General features: G+C 38.1%; 1 protein-coding gene across 9 annotated transcripts in view; it reads right to left on the bottom strand.

The window, feature by feature from the left end:
* The window catches only part of ACOX3 (acyl-CoA oxidase 3, pristanoyl), a 53,325-nt gene extending 34,210 nt beyond the window's left edge, over positions 1–19,115 (bottom strand). For 4 of the 9 annotated variants that reach the window (XM_067298271.1, XM_067298274.1, XM_067298273.1 and 1 more), the window contains exons 1-7: positions 18,776–19,049; positions 13,614–13,798; positions 11,857–12,090; positions 10,633–10,704; positions 9,546–9,635; positions 8,007–8,150; positions 7,081–7,169 (exon numbers count right to left, since the gene is read on the bottom strand). In XM_067298271.1, the coding sequence (XP_067154372.1) occupies positions 7,081–7,169; positions 8,007–8,150; positions 9,546–9,635; positions 10,633–10,704; positions 11,857–12,090; positions 13,614–13,781 (797 nt within the window). In that variant the 5' untranslated portion in view covers positions 13,782–13,798; positions 18,776–19,049. Of the gene's footprint in view, positions 1–7,080; positions 7,170–8,006; positions 8,151–9,545; positions 9,636–10,632; positions 10,705–11,856; positions 12,091–12,537; positions 12,772–13,613; positions 13,799–15,332; positions 15,352–18,775; positions 19,050–19,099 lie in introns of those variants that run through there. The other 5 variants (XM_067298267.1, XM_067298268.1, XM_067298269.1 and 2 more) reach the window with 5 other exon arrangements.
* Positions 19,116–19,131: the final 16 nt, after the last annotated feature.

Raw genomic sequence — 19,131 nt, forward strand, 5'->3', positions numbered from 1 at the left:
ACCATGGGTTTGAAAACTCCACTGCCTCTTCTGCACAGCAATTAGTGTGACTGAGAAGAAAATCTTTCTGCATTTGGATAAACAGCTGTCACTTTAAATATATACTGTATGATTCTTTCTACTGTGTTTGCCTCCAGCTATGTGATTTTGGTCATGATAAATGTATAGGACCATAAATTTCAAGGTCACAAAGAACTACCAGACCATCTAATCTGACATTCTGTAAGAAATGGTAGGTACTCCACAGTTGGATTTGCAAAGCAAACTGCCCCAAGTCATTCTGTCTTGATTTGCAAATTGTACTTGGTCAGGAGACCCAGTACTTAACTGCCGTCTTTGGTAAAAATTCATAGTTAAAAATGGTAAAGAAAACAACATGCCTTTTTTCTGGCTGTGGTTCCACAATGTTTTCTCTTTCTATAAACAAGGAATTCTCTGCTCTTTAAATTTCTGTCACTTACAACCCTTCATCAGTCTAGCGTACAGGTATGTTCTAGCGAGTACATGTACATCCCTATCTGATGGTGGACAAAGTCACACTCACAGAATAACCCCAACATTCTAGCCACAAGTAAATACTACTGTACCTTTAGCAATGCCTAAGACATGATATTTTACATATAATACACAAAAGAAACGTGCATTTTTACAGCATCTAGCAAACAGGTAAAACAAATGTGTTATATACATTTCTACCAAGATTAGCCGAGCAGAGTGAAGTACTATTCCAAAAGTAGCATTCTTATTAGGGTTCTTTGGCCAGTAGTTTAGGGAACATTTCAAGCAAAGTTAATCTTACTGACTTTAAATCATGCAATAATAATTCATCTGGTGTGCAGCAATGTTGATAAAAAAGGAGCAGCTGGAAAAGCTACAAGCTCCTTTTGCCAGTACTAAATTAATAGGCTGTTACCTATGGTACAAAAAGCTCAAACATGCTTTGGTGAATTTAAAACCCACTAAAATGCCTTTCCTACCAGCTTTTGTTATTGACTATGTTAGAGATGGTGCAGTGACAGTTCCTTTAATCCTTCTGGCCAGAAACAGAAAGCAGGTGAAAGGTATTGGAAGACTGGGAGTCAAGCGATCTCACAGCTGTTTATGGGATACAGTAAACCTCAGGAAGAATAACACTTAAGAAGTTTGGTGAAAAACTTGTAGAAGAGAAAGAAAACAGCCACATATTCCAGACCGAAAACTCACAGAAAGGTTACAGTTGAGAAGGGCTACAGAGAAGCTGGGAAAAACTATGCAAGGCAGTAGTTTAGGCCCAGTTTCTACAGTCAAGGCACTAAAGTAAGAATTTAGCTCTGCAACAGTAATGTTCAATAGCTGTGACAAAACAATGTACCATTTTATAGGCCTTCTAATCCTATCTTAATGGGCTTCATGGAGACACAAAGACCCTCTCACTCTAAAGTTCCTACAGTCTAAGTGCCAGCCTTGCAATGAGTTCTGGATGTGCAGATTTCTGCAACTGTTTAGAGCTGGCAGAGCACTGCTAAGGAAAAGAAAAAGGATGTTTGAAGTTCACTGCAGATGTGAGGCCTTACTTCTGTGGGTGATAAAATAAGTGCATGACCAGATGTAAATTCACCTTTCTTCTCCTATTAGTACTGGTCAGTTTAAAAGGCATTGCAAAGAACTGGCCAGTTCTGAAGTACTTGCGAGTGACAAAAATGAGGAGGGAATGAGGCAGTATTCTTTAGCAATGTGATCATGTCTTAGTCATATGCACAGCATGCGTGTATTTGTACAATGTTTCACCTTGGCAGTAGAACCTAAGTGTTGGAAGGCATAACAGAGAAATAGCAATGATTCCCTCCAAAATCACCACTTAGATTTAAATTGCAAATAAACAGGATGTGTCTTGCAAAATATTTGGTTTAACTGATCAAGCAGCACTGTTAACACTGATTGACAGCAGTAGATATATGTAAGTTCAGGTATAGGCATTTTTAACATGTATATTTATTTTATGCTTGCTTCATTACTATTGCTCTTTATGCAATTGCTTGTAACTATGGTCAGAGGCTGTAGTTCAAAAAAATCTTAAGCAAATATAAGCCTGTTTATTTGAGAAGTAGGACTGATTTCTACACTTGCTTTCTTATTTTCATCCCTGTACTGTCCCTTTCTTTGTCCTGGCAGAGTCCTTTCCGTGGCCTTGCAATGAACCAGACCTGACAAACGATCTGGCTGAAAACAGCCAAGTTTTTTTTTATTGTTGGATTAGTTTTCAGACAGTTCCAGTTCCCTAGCTGAGTCCACTACACAGCTATACAAATGTTTGTCCCAGCACGAGGAAAAGGGCAGTGTGAGAGTAGAAACAACCAACCAAAGGAACTGTGCATGGGATTTGATCTTCACTGAACAACTTCAGATTGTAAAATTGTGCTCTAAGAGACTATTTAGGCTCCAACAATCTATTCCAGCTCCTGTCTTCCCAGGGAAATAACTGCAACCATTGGAAAATCTAAATAAGAGTAAACAGCATAAATACTGGGAGACAAAAACCTTTTGAAGGACTAGATTTTCATTTGTTCTACACTTAAACTGAGTGGCAGAACCCTAATTTATTATGGGCACTGTGGCATGATACTGAAATACTAACAAACAAACAATAAATAATATTTAAAAATAATCTACAAAGAATTGGAGATTGTGTAATATAAACCGTTTTTGCAAATACGCAAGGAACTGTACTGAGGCCTTTCAGAACCTGCAATCTTTCCAGGAGGGTTACTTTTACACCACTTACTGCTTTTCTGTCCAACATACTCTCCTTTATCCATTTCCTCTTGGTTATTTTGTTTTGTTTTCAGTATCTAGAATACTGAATCTGGCTTCAATTATTTTGTTAGAGGAAGTACTGAATGTCTTAGCACATGTCTCATGTGTGGAGAAATCACACGTTAACTGAATGTGAAAGGCAAACAGCTAAGAAAAAGCTTCAGTTTTCCAAAGTCCATTATTGTAATTAAATACAGCTAACAGTTCGTCTTCCCCCAGAAAGATCCTTTCCTCTCCCACAAACAAGTCAGTTAAAATAAACAGCTTTATCTTTGCCAGTGATGCCATCATTTCACTAGTCCTTTTTTTATGATAGGTTTTGTCTATACAACAAAATCACCATTATCAGCAGCTACATTTGAGCCAGCACAGAGTATATTTTACAAAGGCAGGCATGTTAAGCACCACTTTAGCACAATTCTACCTGCTCTTCAAACTGTTTCCTGTACAGATTCAGCTGAGTGTCTTATTTCTCTTTGTGATTTCTAGAGTGAAGAAAGCAACAGTTTGCCACTAGTTCCAACTGGGCATGAACTAGAGTCACTACTGATTCAACGGCAAGCACTTGCTGACGTGCATTGCAGTAATGAGTAATTTTGCTAATGTTGTTATGTTAACCAGGGTAGACAGGTGATTATAGAAAAATCAAAGGGAAGAAAGAGAAATTCACCTCAGCACTTACCCAAGCTCTTGTCTTTTGTCCCTCTCCTCTTATGCCTGCTGTGCATATTATTCAAAAGCCTCCGGATCTCAAATACCAGGGTTTTTTTGGCAGCTGTTTTTTCCCCCAACTACTTCCATTTTCAGAGTTCAGTGAACAGCACACTTCAAAGAATCCCAGACCACTAGCAACAGGTGGACATTTTTATATTATAAAAATTAAGATTGAAGCACTGGCAGCCTCTGGTGGCAGCCTGATTTTTTTTGGTAAGAAAACATAAGAACAGTCTAAGCCTACCACATGAAAAACTGGAGTTTTGTTTTTATTTATGTATTTATTACACAAAATGTGTGTGAATGGCATAGAGAAAGGAAAATGTTTTAAAATAATTTCAAGTGATTTTGTCTTTTTTTTAATGGGTAACTGAAGTCGGGAAGACTTGCAAAAGCCAAGTGATTTTAGGACATCCCAGTTATGAAGCTATGAGAATTATTTGAAAATCTGAATTATTTGAAAAACAGATTTCCAAGGAGCAGGCTAGTCAAATGGATTTACACTGCAAAAATTCCTACATTGCTTCTGAATTTTTTTCTCTTACTGAAAACATTACACTCTGCATTAGCAGGAAACTACCCTTCAGCCAAACAACCCAAGAGATTAATAGTTTTCAAAAACCAAAAGGGCTACAATCACCTATTCTGTTCTCTTACATAGCACAAATCAGTTGCGTTTTCCTAGGACTCTGGAATATTTTCCCCATATTCTATATATGCATTCAGGAGCTTAACTGTGTGTACGCATACTGAAAAGTCTTAGTAAAAACTTCCTCAAGTACAAAATTGGAGATCTCTGTCAGCTTCCCTACACTGTGATACCCATTCTGACCATTCATCCTGAGCGTAACTTCGTGGAAATATATTCGATTTACGTAAGCGTGTCTACGGTAGTTAAATCAGACCTCACAAACTGGCAAAGTGTGCAGTAGAGACCAACACTTTTAGCTGCAGCATAATGGGATGTTTTCTTACGCCCACACACAACAGGCTTCTATAGTGCACAGGAACTATACGCTGTGCTTTCTCCAGGCTAAGCTGGCATGTAAGCTTACTAAATTGATTAGGAGATAACACCTGGACAACGCAGTGTTTGATGTTCCAGGATGAAGTCTCTCCCCGTCAATTTTGACATTTCAGAGATCATGCAGCCAACAGTCCACCTCTTACAGTGGCACAGCTTGTGTGCTCCTCAGACAAGTGCAGGGCTATGAAATAACTACCCCGCTAGTCCCATCCCCGGCTTCACGTACCTCTCAGAAGCAAATGTATACAAATCCTGACATTTCTGACAGACCAGTGTGAGCAGGAAGGTTGCAAAGGGAAAACTAACTCTTGTGAACAATGTTGGCACCTAGCCTCAAACCTCTTCAAAGAAAATAGTTCAGGGACATCTGGACAACAACCTCCTACAGTTTTCAGCAGAATGAAGGGTGTCTTTTGGTGTCCTGGGGCTTCCTTTGTGTCTCTTATATTAATCTGTTGTTGCTTTCTTAGACTTAAGCTTTTTAGTGCAGGGATTGTCTTTATATATACTTAGAGATCTAAATCCATGATTGGGGCTCCCTAAACACTGCTGTGCAGGAAATAATGGTAATAGATTTTCAAAAGGCATATGCAAAGTAAACAGAAAGATTAGAATACTGTATGATTATTTTAAATGACCTGTGATATCATTACTAAGATACAGGATTCCTTCTAACATTAAGATAGAGAGTTACTGCTATCTCTTATTTACAATATATTGTGTGGATTATCATTTTGGATGCACTACAAGTCATCACATATATTTTAAAAAATTACATATTTTTTCATTAGATCAGCAAAGGAAAAATGGATTTTAAAATCCTGTGCATCTTAGACATGTGACAAGCACACAGTAATCTTATATCCATACTCTTACATGGATATATAGATATGCTTTAGATGAGCACATGAACATACAAACTGTACATCAAATTTGGCAAGCTCTTTTCCTTCCTCATGTTGTGCTTAAGACTATGCTGCAAAGTAAAAATAAACAGCAGAATTTGTCCATTTCTACTTAATATGAAGCTGAATTACGTTTAGATTAGTCATTTAGGCCCATGCTATGGTGCCATCTGGTGGCAAACAGTTTGTAATGCAGATGCAGGCAAAAAAAGTTTTGACATTTTAATAAAACTTCATTTACTTTAAGCTTTCTTTCTTTCTTTCTTTCTTTTGTGTCTTTATGCAACAGAGCCTCAATGAGAATCAACGGCTTAAATATGAATGTCAGTGCCATATTTGACACTGCAGGATATTTGGGACATCAGAAGGAGGCTGGTACATAGAACAAAAAACTACAGAAGACGACCTATGACCTTCTGGAAAGCTAGCCAAAGACATTGCATTATGCAGCAGGATATCTTAGGATGTCTATACTTTGTTTACTGAAGCTGCATGTGCTGTAGGAAAACACATATATCTATAATCAACTGAATCAACAAAAAGAAAGTTGAGGCAAGAAAGTAAATTCCCCATCCCTCCTTACTATTTTAGGTCTCTTTCTTTACACAGAGCTATATAAATAACAGAGGTTTTAAAATCATATTTGTGTACAGTATGATTTATGGCTGTCCCTATGTGCATATGTACCACGATTTCCCTGCTATACCTCCTCCCCATTAGATTCTTTTGGATAGTGAAGTAGGGCCACATCTGTTCATGACACTCTAGGAAAAGGTAAAGAAATAGGGAGAAGCTAACCATCTGTCCATAAGCAGCTCCAGCAATAAACAGCCACCTGATAAGAAAACTTGGTTATTCCAATGTTGGCATTACAACTATTTTTTCGACAAGTGAATGAAAATGAAATACTGTTTCATGAATCATCCACAACCATTCCCTTCATCTATTCTATTTCACGCTGCTGTGGTGGGGTCAGCCCATCCTTCTTTTCTTGCTTTTAATTTGTCTAACTCTTGAGCTCATGTTTCAATCTGTCTTTACTTAGTATGAATTAAAATGCTACAGCCATCAGAGCTTGAAGGCTGTGATACAGAATGGATCCCAGGTACTTCTTTATTTCAAATTTGGGTTAAAAACACAAAATCCATATCGTCTTAATATTATGATGGCTAATCATCCTCTGGTTTGAGATCTCAATTTAATCATGCTGAATAGAATGAGCTTAGTTTTCCAGCAAGTTACCTGCTGTTGCTTCTGAGCATTCTGTTCCTCTGGGCTAGAAACTTAAACAGGCAGTAAACAACTAAGGGCTTTCACCCAAAAGACAGGAGAGGTTGTTTTGCCTGTACTCAGAACTTTGTGGGTTTTTTTTTTTTCATTATTCCTGCTGCAGAATCTATAAATGTAAAACTGCTTGGGGGTACTGGCAGAGTATCAGTGGTACTTTGTATTCTAACTGGACTAGAGAATATGGAAATTCAAGATTCTTCAAGGCCTTTTTTGGGGGGGGGGGGGGAAATAACAGCAAATTAAAACCACTAGTAAGTACCTCAGAAGTACAGAACTGACACAAGAAGATATTTGCACCACTACAGTGTGATACAATCTGGCATGTTTCCTTATTCAAATGGATTGACTTACCCATTATCCAATCCATTCTGCCCAACTTTCTTTCCTATGTCACCTACCATCACACCTGGCATTGGTAAGAGAGTTTTTGTATCTCGAATCTGCATAGAAATGGAACAGAACAGTATTTCAGTTGTGAGACAGTTCTTGGTTGGACTTTTCAAACAGTGAAAATACTCCCAAATTGTATTCTATTATTAACATTAAAGAAAGCTTCCTGTTTCTCTAAGCACATAATCCTGGATATAACTTGTACTGATATACCTCTTCTAGGACATAGATCCCACAATGAAAAAGACTTAGATCCCATGACAGTAATTACACCAGTCTGTTAAAATATGCCTAAGCACGAATGATCTCTCTCATCAAACTAGCATTAAACCCTTTCTCTGGTCTACACAGACATAGTAGAAATCAACAGAACTTTGATGTAACAATCAGCTTTGTGTTTTTCCCTGATTTTGTCATAAATCCCATTCCATTGACAACCAGTTTATTTTACTGTTTACAACTTTCCTAATGCATTGGCATGTTTTCTAATGCCTTTGATCTTATAAACTGATCTCTGGTAGAAACTTGGTTTCATGCAGATCATCTTGCAGGATGGACAGACATAATTCACCTTAAGCCTCATCTAAGACTTTGATGACTTCATATAGCATAGGTTATTTCTAACTGTATATGAAATGTGATAATCTGGAGGCTTTTCAGCTCTTTTGTATTTTCCAGTTACAGAAAACTGACATTATAAAACTGGCTATCAATCATCACAAAAACACAGTGAACATTTAAAACCAATACGCTTGTTACAATTGCAATATATGTTGATGGTATTAACCAAAGAATCTGCTGGTCAAACATCAATAACAGCATAACAGAAAACTTTAATTTGAACCCTGCTCCCCTCTCCCAGATGATTCGCAATATTCCTATCCTACCTGTACAATAAAGGAATGCAATCCATGGCATTGTCCATCGGGAGTATAGAGCTGGGCATACACAACTGCATGAGTGGCATTTTTCCCCATATTACCAACCCAGAACTTTGCAGCTTCAAAATCAGGAGTGTTGATGATAAATTCCTGTAACCACAAAAAACAAGTGAGCAAAGTTATATAAATCATAAAAATCAGCACATAGTTAATTTCATTTTGTTCATGAGCATGGTGATGTTTTGAAAACAGCCATTAACTGCCAGGGTTTCACTCTGTTCTTGACTTAAAAACTGTGAGACCTCTCTTTTTATCCTGTGTTCAGCTTTGGAGAGAATACATTTATCTAAGACAAATTTAAAGAATAAGTTCATGACTTCATTGCAAGGCCTAAAGTTCAACTTTTAAACTGCTCATTTTGAGAAAGCAAAGTGAAAGCCTCAGTAGCATTTCCTAGATTCCGGGTTAAGATATGCAAAGTAGGGCTGTGGGTCCATGTTGGGCTGAAACCTGTACAGGGACCATCTCCTTCTTGTGCAGTTTTCTATGGAAAGGAAACCCAGCTGAGAGTCTGAAAGGTAGCACACTTCCCAGTTTGGACAACTGGGGAACCATGAATAGTGGGTATGCTGAAGAACGCATGTACCCTAAAATTCAGACATAGCTTCAACATTCAGATTTTTAGATTCTAAGTAGTGTATTTTTCTGGATGTAAAAGAAATCTAAACTCATAGCTTCACAATCTCATCAAAGATATAGTCACTTCAGTCTTTTTTACTGCAGTGCACTCTTTACCAGTATAAACCTCCATTTATTTTAATGGAACTTTGCATGCTGCCAATCTTGCAAGGGTTTTTTTCAGGACAGCGATCTGATTATCCATACTGCTTAAATGATTTTTTAATTGCTTGTATGTCGGAAAAACACAGACTGGAATGTTGACCTACTGAAGGATATACAATGCTTATGTTTAAAATCTACAATTCATATTCTTCATTCTTTTGAAGCCACTGTAAATATTGATATACGATAGAGAATCATTTCACTTCTCTGTGTTTTGTTTTGCTGTCTGAGAATGGAATCACTATGCTTTCTTCTTCCTTGCAAGTTTTCTGAGTATTAAACTCACTGATTTGCATTAGTCAAAAATACTACCACAGAACACTTTATTGTTTTGAAAACATTGGAAAGTTGTGTGGGAACATGCTTAACTGCTGAAATTCCTATACTCACCCTTATATTCTCTCTGCAGGAATCAATCTTTTTCTCTTAGAAATACATGAAAGGGAGAAAGGGCTGTCTCTGAACTGAGGCACCCACAGCATGTGAAGGTGGATATGCTTCTCTGTTTTTTCTTGAACTAGGACTTTGCAAAAACACTCTTCTCTCCAACGTATGTATTTGATATATATGTATATATATATATTTTGGAATTAAACTTTATTAATTCTTACTAGTCAAAGAACTTCTTGAATCATTCTGCCTTGTTAATAAATAACAGAGCTTAACAGTGCCAAACATTATTCCTATGTATTATGGACTAACCTGAGTGCTGCTGTCAAATGTGGCAGTAGTTCGTATGCCTCTGGTATTAGTCCCATGGCTGAGTTCAGTAAGAGCAAAACATCCAAAAATCTAAATAAGGAGACATAAGGCACAATTCAAGTCTAGTTTAATATGGCAGTTAAAACCAGAAGATTTTCAAACGATTGAAAATCCAGCTGTTGGATAGTGACTTGCAGTTTTAAGAAACCAATCAGACCTAAGGTTGCAAATGCATATTCCCAGGCTTTTGCTTACACTGAGGGTCATTAACAGAATTCATCCTGATCTTAACATGTGGTATCCAATCAGGACTACACATCAGTATATTGTTGTCTTTGCTGAGAGATAAGCACACAATTTAGGAAAGAAAGTTAAATATAGAAGGATGGTAAGTGGTTGACAGCAACAAGACAAAAACTGATAAAGAATAACAAAAGAAGCATGAAGCGCAGGAAAATATGCGCGCACTCAGAACATATATCTATCTTACAAAATCAAAGAGGGTAAAGCCAGAGAGTGAATCTGACCATGTGGCCAAATGGCATAGATAAGAGCAACTGTTTAGGATTGGCTCTTTCTAGATCAGACAGGCCGTAGTTACTCTGTGAAGGACTTCGTCCTTTGGACTCTGTGTGGTGTTTCTGTGGCCATAAGACATAATCTTTTTTCAGTCCGTAGCATCAAAATGGTATTTTTATAGCATCATGCAAAGGTTGCAAGTGTATGATGTGGATATGGGAGTATCCAAGAATGCAAAACCTGCTAGGTTATGTTACAGGACAGTAGAGGGAGACAAAACTGGGGAGGTCTAATCTATATTGCCTTTTGGGAGAAGTTCTTGGAATGAACTATCCCCAAACTTTTTCTGCATGTTGCCTTGGACAGCTTAAAACAGCGCCAGGAAGTGGTGTAACAATAAGCAGTGAGGACAGTTAGGGCTCAGTGCTTGAATCTGCTCCTTTGTCTTCTTTTGTTTTGCTATTTAGAAGTACCCAGATACCTAAAGAGATCAGAAATGACACAAAGGTGCAGGTACTGAAGTAATTCTGACAGTATCCGATTCTAATAAGTTATCAGAAAAAATTACCTCCATGCTATAAATTTGTTTCATGAAGTCTGCAAACCTCTTAGAAGCACTCAAAATCGTACCTGCAAATACCTGTAAAAACAGAGAATTATGAGTGAAATCCATGACCTCATGCTGGAAAGCACAAAGCACACATACAGAATGGTTTGTAATACTGATGCCCATCAAAGAAACCCGGGAAGGTAGGTTGCACGGTAAACTACTACTTACACTACACCTTGAGGACATAAGTCAAGATTTCATCTTGTCATAGCCTCTTTACAGAGGTTTGAATGCCCTCTGAGGAAGAAAAATACTCATCCAAAGACCAAAGACTGAATGGCCCATTAATGCAGTACTTTCATGACATGATCAAATTTTTACAGTTCTAACCTGTTCAAGCCTTCATTGCAAGCTCTTCAAAATGCTTAGTGAACTTACTTTCCACCTGTACTTATGGATGCCCACTTGAGTAGAGCAAAAGCTTTAAGAGTGTTTCAGTTTGCTTCACTGTTAATGACCCAAGAACAGAAGAAAGCTGCTTCAAGACCAGACAAGACCATTGTTTTTAAAGCTACCTTCAGTTTTTCTGAATAGGTATTCACGTAACAAAACTGTAATTCTCTGACTCTCCTCTGTTCTGTGATTAGTGCTAATGAATTTATTCAGCTAATATTATTTGACCAGCTCTGTTAAGTATTCTTTCTGGAAGACTCAGCCGGGGGCAACTGATAAACACAACCCCAACCCGCTGATGTCAATGAGGTTTTGTCACAGGTTTTAGTTCCTTCTGAATGCACCATGTGGTGAGGCAAAGAAGTTTATGATGCCTGTATCTGGCATTGTAACAAAGACAGAGACACCAAGTAGGGCACATATAATCAAGCTCTTTTGGCTGCTACTGCTGCAGAGAGAATGCAGAGGAGGGGACAAAAGAAAGAGAAGATGATGCTACAGGTGTAAAAATATCTTCCTGTGGCTCTGCCCACACTGCTTCAGCTTTCCTCTCCAGGAGTGATTCCAATGGAGACAGGACTTGCATCCTGTCTGACAAATATCTATGAATGTCATTTCACAGCTCTCCAGTTCTTTTAAATAGTTAACTCAATTTGATTCTTAAAAACAAAGAAATAGATTGTGCAAAGATATTGCTTTAATAAAATGGGCAGAAAGCAACAGAATTATGGTATCACAAGATACTTAAATTTAAATAGACATCAGCATACCTTTTCGAACTGTACTTACACCGCAATGTAAAAAATACTTGAGACACGGAGACCAATCATACATCCCTAGACAGTTAATCATATTTAATATCTTTAATGGCTTCTCTGTGATCTCTTGTGGAGTAAGAAAGTTATACTCAAAGAGCCTTTTACAGCGCAAAAATGTCAGCTCCTGATATTTCTCATGGCTCAAATCTTCTCCAGGATGATGTGCAAAGAAAGGATCATTTTCTAAAGCAGAGAAGATTCTATTCTTGAAGGAGAAAAAAATTGACATCAGAAAGTTTATCCAAGGGCATTAACAAAGCAAGTTAAAAGACTTCTGGTACAACACTAGGCCTCAAACTTTGAGAAAAGAGGTAACTTTATAGACAAACCCCAAACTCCCCAGAATTTAAAAATACATTAAAACAGTCCATCGCTATACATATAGCTCATGCAACTCAATTCTATGAAAGCTTCTTAGTCATGAAGTAGTGTATGACTGATTCACTTTGAATATGAGTGGTATGGTACAACTTTTTACAGCTGCCTCATTATTTCACTGTGAAGCAGTTGGCAGAACTCTAAAGAGCAATGGCCCTCAATTTGAGCACAAAGGTAAAGCTCCAGGGATTAAATTCAGTTAGAAATATGCTATAATGCTAAAGGCATTAGGCTACCATGACTGCTCTGTTCCCAGACAAAAGTAGAAACATACTCCAGTTAACACAACTGCCGCATGTGGATGTTCAGTCTGTGGATGTGCGTCTTTTAACGTTCTAGTTTGGATCATTTTTTTCTCCTTAGATGATACGCTACAGCATTTTTTCCATCAAGTCTCTGTGTCTTGGAGATATCCATGCCTCCTTATTTGCTTGTCATGTAATTCAGAAAAAAAAAAGCAGTACCGTAGGCAAAATCTTTTAAAAAGATTTTTCAAGTCCTCTTCTCTCTGAAGAAAATGTCACAATATGAGGGAAGAAAAACACAAGATTCTATGTGCTTTTTTTGAAAGTTAGGATCACTCCATCTCTATGTATGAACAGTACTATTTGCCCATTCGAACACAGGGCACTTTTGTTTTCCTATGGCTTTCAAGTATATCTGTCAGACGCAGACGAAGGCACTTTTGATTTCTCTAATCCACCTTCTAAGATTTTAATAACTACAGTGAAGTTTCTTAATTAGCTTAAATACATGTAAATCTATACCACCACCAAAAAAGGCAGTTCTACCTCCTCCTGCATCCTCCAGGTCATGCAAACTCTCTTCTGCTTGAATTAATCATTTTTTTATATTGGTAGGGTTAGCTTTCAGCCAGGTAGGCAAGCTAATCTGTGCAAATGCAATGCCACACAAGCAGTAATTGCCAGCACAGAAGAGAGTAGAACTTATGTCAGGTCAAAGGAGGACAGAAATACTCCTTCTGGCAGTGGAATAAACTTAGATCAGCTTAAGTGAATTGTAAAAGTATGATGTAATGCCGGCCCTATAGAAATATGGTACGATGTAGTTCTTTCTATAGAACTACACTTTTTATTGAAGTCCTGAAATGTAGCATATGCTGGTTTCCCCACTATTCATGATTAGTAATGAAATAAGCTTTACTAGGTAGCAAAGTAGGTTGCTTAAAAGTTCATTTTTGCTCTGAAAATTGGATATGCAAAAATAATTTCTTCATGCTCCGTATCTGCAGAGTATTATTAAATACCCTTCTCCTGAATCAAACACACTCATTTCTACTGATAGTTCTATCCAAAATTAAAACATGCTTACAATTCTTGCAAAGCTTACCTTGAGCTGGATGATATCTTCCCCATCTAAAAACACAGCCATTTCCTTCCAATTGAAGGAAGCTTTCTTACGATATTTGCAAAGTGGTCCTTTAGGGAAATCTGGTAGCAAAGTATCCCATGAACTTTGGCTGTCAGTTGCTTCTTTCAGATCCAGAGTGGATGCCATCCTTGGGTCAAACAGTGCTGCACTCAAGAGAAACAAGTACATCATGAACTGAAGCACTGCAGATGCCTAATTTTTCACAGATAATCTTACAAGAGAATAATAATAAAAAAAAGGAATTCAAGAGGGCTGTTAAGTAAATCCATACAGGCTTGTTCAAATGTATGAGTTCAGTAGTGGAGAGTCAACTAAAAGCTTGGCCTTACATCTTTCTAATTTAATTAGCTTGGTAAGAGCTAAGAAAAAAATGCCTTTGATCGAACGGAAATGAAAGATATAGCTTTTGTTATTAAAATGTGATCTAAAACTTTTTAAATAAGCAAAATATGAAACAGAGGTAGCATCAATTAATATTTTGTATTAAGAAAGGGGAGATTAGCCGAAAGATCGGGGGAATAAAATAACATTCTTTAAATAACATAGGTAAATAATTAATTCACCTCACTTCTAACTGAAATAGAGAACAATAAAATATCACAGCACCCAAACATGCATACAAAAAACCACTGAAATGCAGAAGATGCCTGCAATACCTCCACATTACTAGGAAAGATTTAAAGGATTTTTAACCAAATGGCACGTGGATTATATGTCAAGATTTGTTTTTTCTATATAACTGAAGTGCTGAACAGTTGTTCATGCATAAATAGCCCAAGTCAGAAGACAGGCAGGAGCTTGGACCTTATCTTCCACTGGCTGAATATATGAATGAGTTACTGGGTAATAAAACCATATATACATGTACATCCAATTGCAAAAAACAAATTGCTGTAAAATTCTGCATATTTGCATCTACTTTGCCTGAATGAGAAAAGGCAAGTCATTATGCAAACAGACTTTCCATACCCACAAGATATTTAGTGCAATTCTTTGTTGAAGAATTGAGTCACAATCATCTACTCTCACACATCCACAAAGTCCTTTCCATTGATGCTGGTGTTTTGGTTTGTTTTTTCCAAACTAGGTTAGATGATCTAATTTGGCATATAAGCTAAAGTTCTCATGCCTTCAGAAAACTGTGGCACTACCTAAAGACAAAAACTGTACCTCCTGCTATCTAAGCCTGCTTCCAAATATACGGTAATACTCTACCAAAACAAAATTCTGCCTTTGCAACTTTTTATAGTTTTTGCCAAATTTTTTCTGAAGGGCTGAAACATTAAATGATGCATTTTAATGTTTTTAAATAGAAAAGTTAGAAAATGTATTTCTTTTCCTCTTTAATCCACCTATTTCCTTATTTTATTTTCATACACAATAGTCTCTGAGATAGATAATGAAACTTTTTGTTCTTTTATAAATTTTTCAAAAGTCTGTAAAATAATTTCTAGATATATGAGATGATACTACTGTATATAATCTGGAAGCACTTCTGGATCAGTGTAGGAATGTTACAGTTGAATTTTTCATGATAGGCTTGTATATATTGATTTATTTTAAATGATGTTTCATAATTTAATTTATAAAATTTCTTGCATAAATCCTATTCTCTAAGACAGGTAACTTTTAGTACATTCATTATTATTATTATTTTCTCAGGAAACAAGAACTTACTGTTTTGCAGCTGGAACTCTTCCTTAATTCTGCAAAAGATACAGTGCACTTCATACACTCTGTATCAAAGTTTAAATCAAGATTTCAGTCCCAGACTTTCTGTAATGATTAACCTTTCTGATTATTGAAATGGGAACAGTCTCTCTAATGAGAAAGATATGTCTATCGTGGCATTCAAAAGCCAGCTGTGACAGAATCTTGCTATTATAGTTATCAATCCCACAACTAGATCTGTGAAATTTTGCAGAGATCTACAGAAAAAATGTGTGTACTAACATACGCTGTTAGTAATAATTCTCCACAAGAGCTATTTAAAAAGTGCTAATCAAGAAAATAAGTGCTCTTTATCAGGCAAGAGGGTATATTTATATCCTAGAAGCACAGATGTAGCATTTGGTGTGTGAAGAAACCAATGCAGGAAAAGGAGGATCTTCACTATTTTGCGGCTTCTTGTAGCATCATCCTGCCCCTTTTACAGTAGTTAGTGCCACTTTGCCTATGAAATCCGTTTGTTGCACTTTAGCCACTGGAGGGGAAGAAGAGCTAAGAAAGGATGCAATATACCTTCTTTCTCCAATTGCGGCTTCCTCTGGACTGCAGGAGCAGATCCTCAGAGTAATTTCTCATAATTTTATTGAATTAAACAAGACTATAAACACCAAAGTGAATAGAGCCGTGAAAATTTTCATTAAATAAGGATATATTCTGCAGACTGAAACCGGCCATAAGATCAAAGACACTAAAGGTTCCTTAAGCGAACAGATGCACTACGAAATTACTGCTATAAAGAATGTTTGACTTGATTAGCTAAAAGCCCAGTCAATTATTTGGGGTAATGGGAAATGGGGAGCAGTAAGGGTGGTGGTGGGGACTGGATTACTGTAAGTGGTGATACGGCTGGATACTGTAAATACTGTGTACTGAAAGCATAAAGCAAATACCCTAGCGAGTCAGCATGGAGTAAGCTGGAAGCTGTCACAGGAGTTGATGTAAGTGCCAGAAGTACTGATTTAAGGTGATTAATCTTGTCCAGAACTGGGCTGGCTCCCACAGATCCACTTGGGTATGCAAGCTCTGTGCCACCTTGGTATCTGCCCAGACCATTAAGAGTACGGCACAGAAACAGACAGATGGCTTTGCATACGGTAAACGTAATCACCTCCAGCCCTGTCTACTCTTTCATTGCTTGGATATGGTGGACATTTTGAATTGTGAAACTAAAATGACAGCAACATGCTGTCCATCACTAACATTGACTTGAACGGACCAGGTGAATGGGACAAGCAGGAAGCCTTGTCTGCAATGGATCTGTAAAAGGTACATATTAAATCTGCGTAAATGAAGTCAAGTAAAACTATTGCAGCTGTGACTTTAAGAAACACAGAAAACTATAGGGCATTTCTTCTACACAGAAGATGCAGTTCTGGAAATTTGTATGCACACAGGTATGCGCTTCTCTCAAGTGTCATCTTGCCATGACTCAAGGCTAGATTTAAATCAACACAAAATACTATTTTCACATTTAAACCACACTTTATCTTCATTCTTCCCTCTTTTTTTCTCAAATTTAAAATGTTCATTTCTGTTATTTGGTGGCTCCTAACATTTTTTTAGTCTCTCTATCCTCCTGCTAAGCATTTTTTCCAAACCCCCTTATTTCTTTATTTCTATGCAGTTGGCCTCAGTCTCTTGTGTATGTGATCAAAAGCAGTAAGGCCCCATTAAGTATGATGGCATTTCACTGTATTTTTATGGGTCATAATATTCCTCCAACAAATTGCAAAACTTCACAGAACCAGCAGAATTTAGTTACCAGTAGGTACAGCTCTACTGGTTCTGGAAAGAAGTGGAAAACCCTGATTTCTGTCATAACCTGGCCCAAAGGATACAGGCTCATGCCTCTGCTTATTGCAGAAGTAGATGTCGAGTGCCCTTTGCCACTACCTGCTCATATCACATGCAGCAATTTATGTCCCTTTATTCAGATAGGCAGAGATCTGTGCTAAGCATGCAAGAAGCACAAACGGAGACCCAAAACACCAGGCAGGGGAACAGAAGCTGGCCAGACCATGACAAGGGCCTGGCTGGAAGAAGCGGTTCTCAAAGCAACTGGGAGGATGTCCAGGCCTATGGGCTGGCAAGGGGCTCAGCAAGAACTACAAAAATAACAAAGTGCAGAAGCCACTAGCTTAGCATCCCACTTGATGTCACTCTTTTTCCTCCTCATCTTGATATATCTCTTTGCTCCTTTTCTTTTCTTTTCTTTCAACCTAATTCTCTCATTGAGGCCACTTTCTAGTTCTGGATAATAAGAACGTATGAGGAGAGGACTGTATGACAGTATTTCTGCATGTGACTTACTAATCAGTTCTGGGGAGGCAGTTACAGTATTGAGCAACTGGTTTTGGTGGGGGAGAGAAGCCCAAACCAAATAGGTATTGTGAAAGAGCATTTCATCCTGAAGCCAAATAAGCAGACATGACTATTCTGGCAGCTAGTAAACAGAGTTTCTAACTGAACTGGAAAACAGGTAACTTAGGCAAAAGTTCAAGGCTTCTGGCTCAGGACAGGAATATTCTATAGGAAAATACTGTAGCTATTCAAACATGCATTTAGCTTTATTTACACTGCAAATTAATGAGATTGCTCAAAAGTGAAATCTTAAGCATTCATAAAAAGGGATCTCATGCTTTAATTCCCTCTTTGTCTTCACAGAGTGTTTTAATTTAATTTGGTCCCAGGCAAACAGTTTCAAAATTAATTAGGAAATCACAACAGACAATTACAATAGGAAATAGTCAAAGGGCTGCCCTAAAGAATAATCTTAGTGTTATTTTCATCCTGGCAGACCTGAGATCCACTTCTTGCGTGTTTTGCAAAATGGCATGACCTGACATGACACATATGGATGTGGCTGTAAAGAATAATGCATATTGTTTTCAATTCACAGGGAACTGCCACAATTTCACTGAGAAACACTGAGTTATAAACCTGTGTATGTGGAAAGTATTCCTGTTAGTAATTCAAATTCATAACCAGACAACAATAATGGTACGCAGACCACTAGGGAATAGCTCAATTTGCAGTATATTATCGTGAATTATGTTGCACAATGATGATACAGCTCACTTAGTAACCAAGAGTAATGATGCTGCATACTCATGCTCTCTGTAAGAAATTCCATTACCATCAAGTGCAGACCCACCAGAAAATAAAATTAAAAACTAATGATGGAAGTGGCACCTAAACTATTGCCCAAGAAAGTGAAATGCAACAACAGAAGGATTAAAAGTAGGAAAGCAAACCACTTATTTAAGAACACATTGAGGTTTCACTGAAGAACCCCCAAATCTGGGGCCAGGGGCTTGTGCCGATTAGGAGGAAAAAACCCGACTGAGTTGAGTATGTAATGCAGTATAACTTACTACAAAAGCTGCATTTACCGTTTACTAGGAAAATCGTAACAAGCAAGATTCGTTTCCGTGAATCGGAGGAACCAAACCGCCGGGGACCTCCAGCAGCAGGTTGTCAGTCGTGACGTCACGGGAAGCGGCCCTGCTTGGTGCCCGTTTTCAGGCAGACGGGCCCTTTTTCTCGCACTGAGGCGCGGCAGCGGCTGTCACAACCGCGCAACCCCAGTAACAGCCGCAACGGCCGCAGGGACCGGGCGGCCCGCGCCACGCGGCAGCGGGAGACACGTCCCGCCGCGGCCCGCCCCGCCGGGGCCCCTAACGGCCTGCAGTGGCCGCGCCGCCGCCCGCGCTTACCTGCGCCGCGGCCTGGCCGTCGCCGCTTCGGG

Source organism: Apteryx mantelli, chromosome 5 (genome assembly GCF_036417845.1).
Source record: "Apteryx mantelli isolate bAptMan1 chromosome 5, bAptMan1.hap1, whole genome shotgun sequence".
In the NCBI taxonomy this organism is placed as follows: domain Eukaryota; kingdom Metazoa; phylum Chordata; class Aves; order Apterygiformes; family Apterygidae; genus Apteryx; species Apteryx mantelli.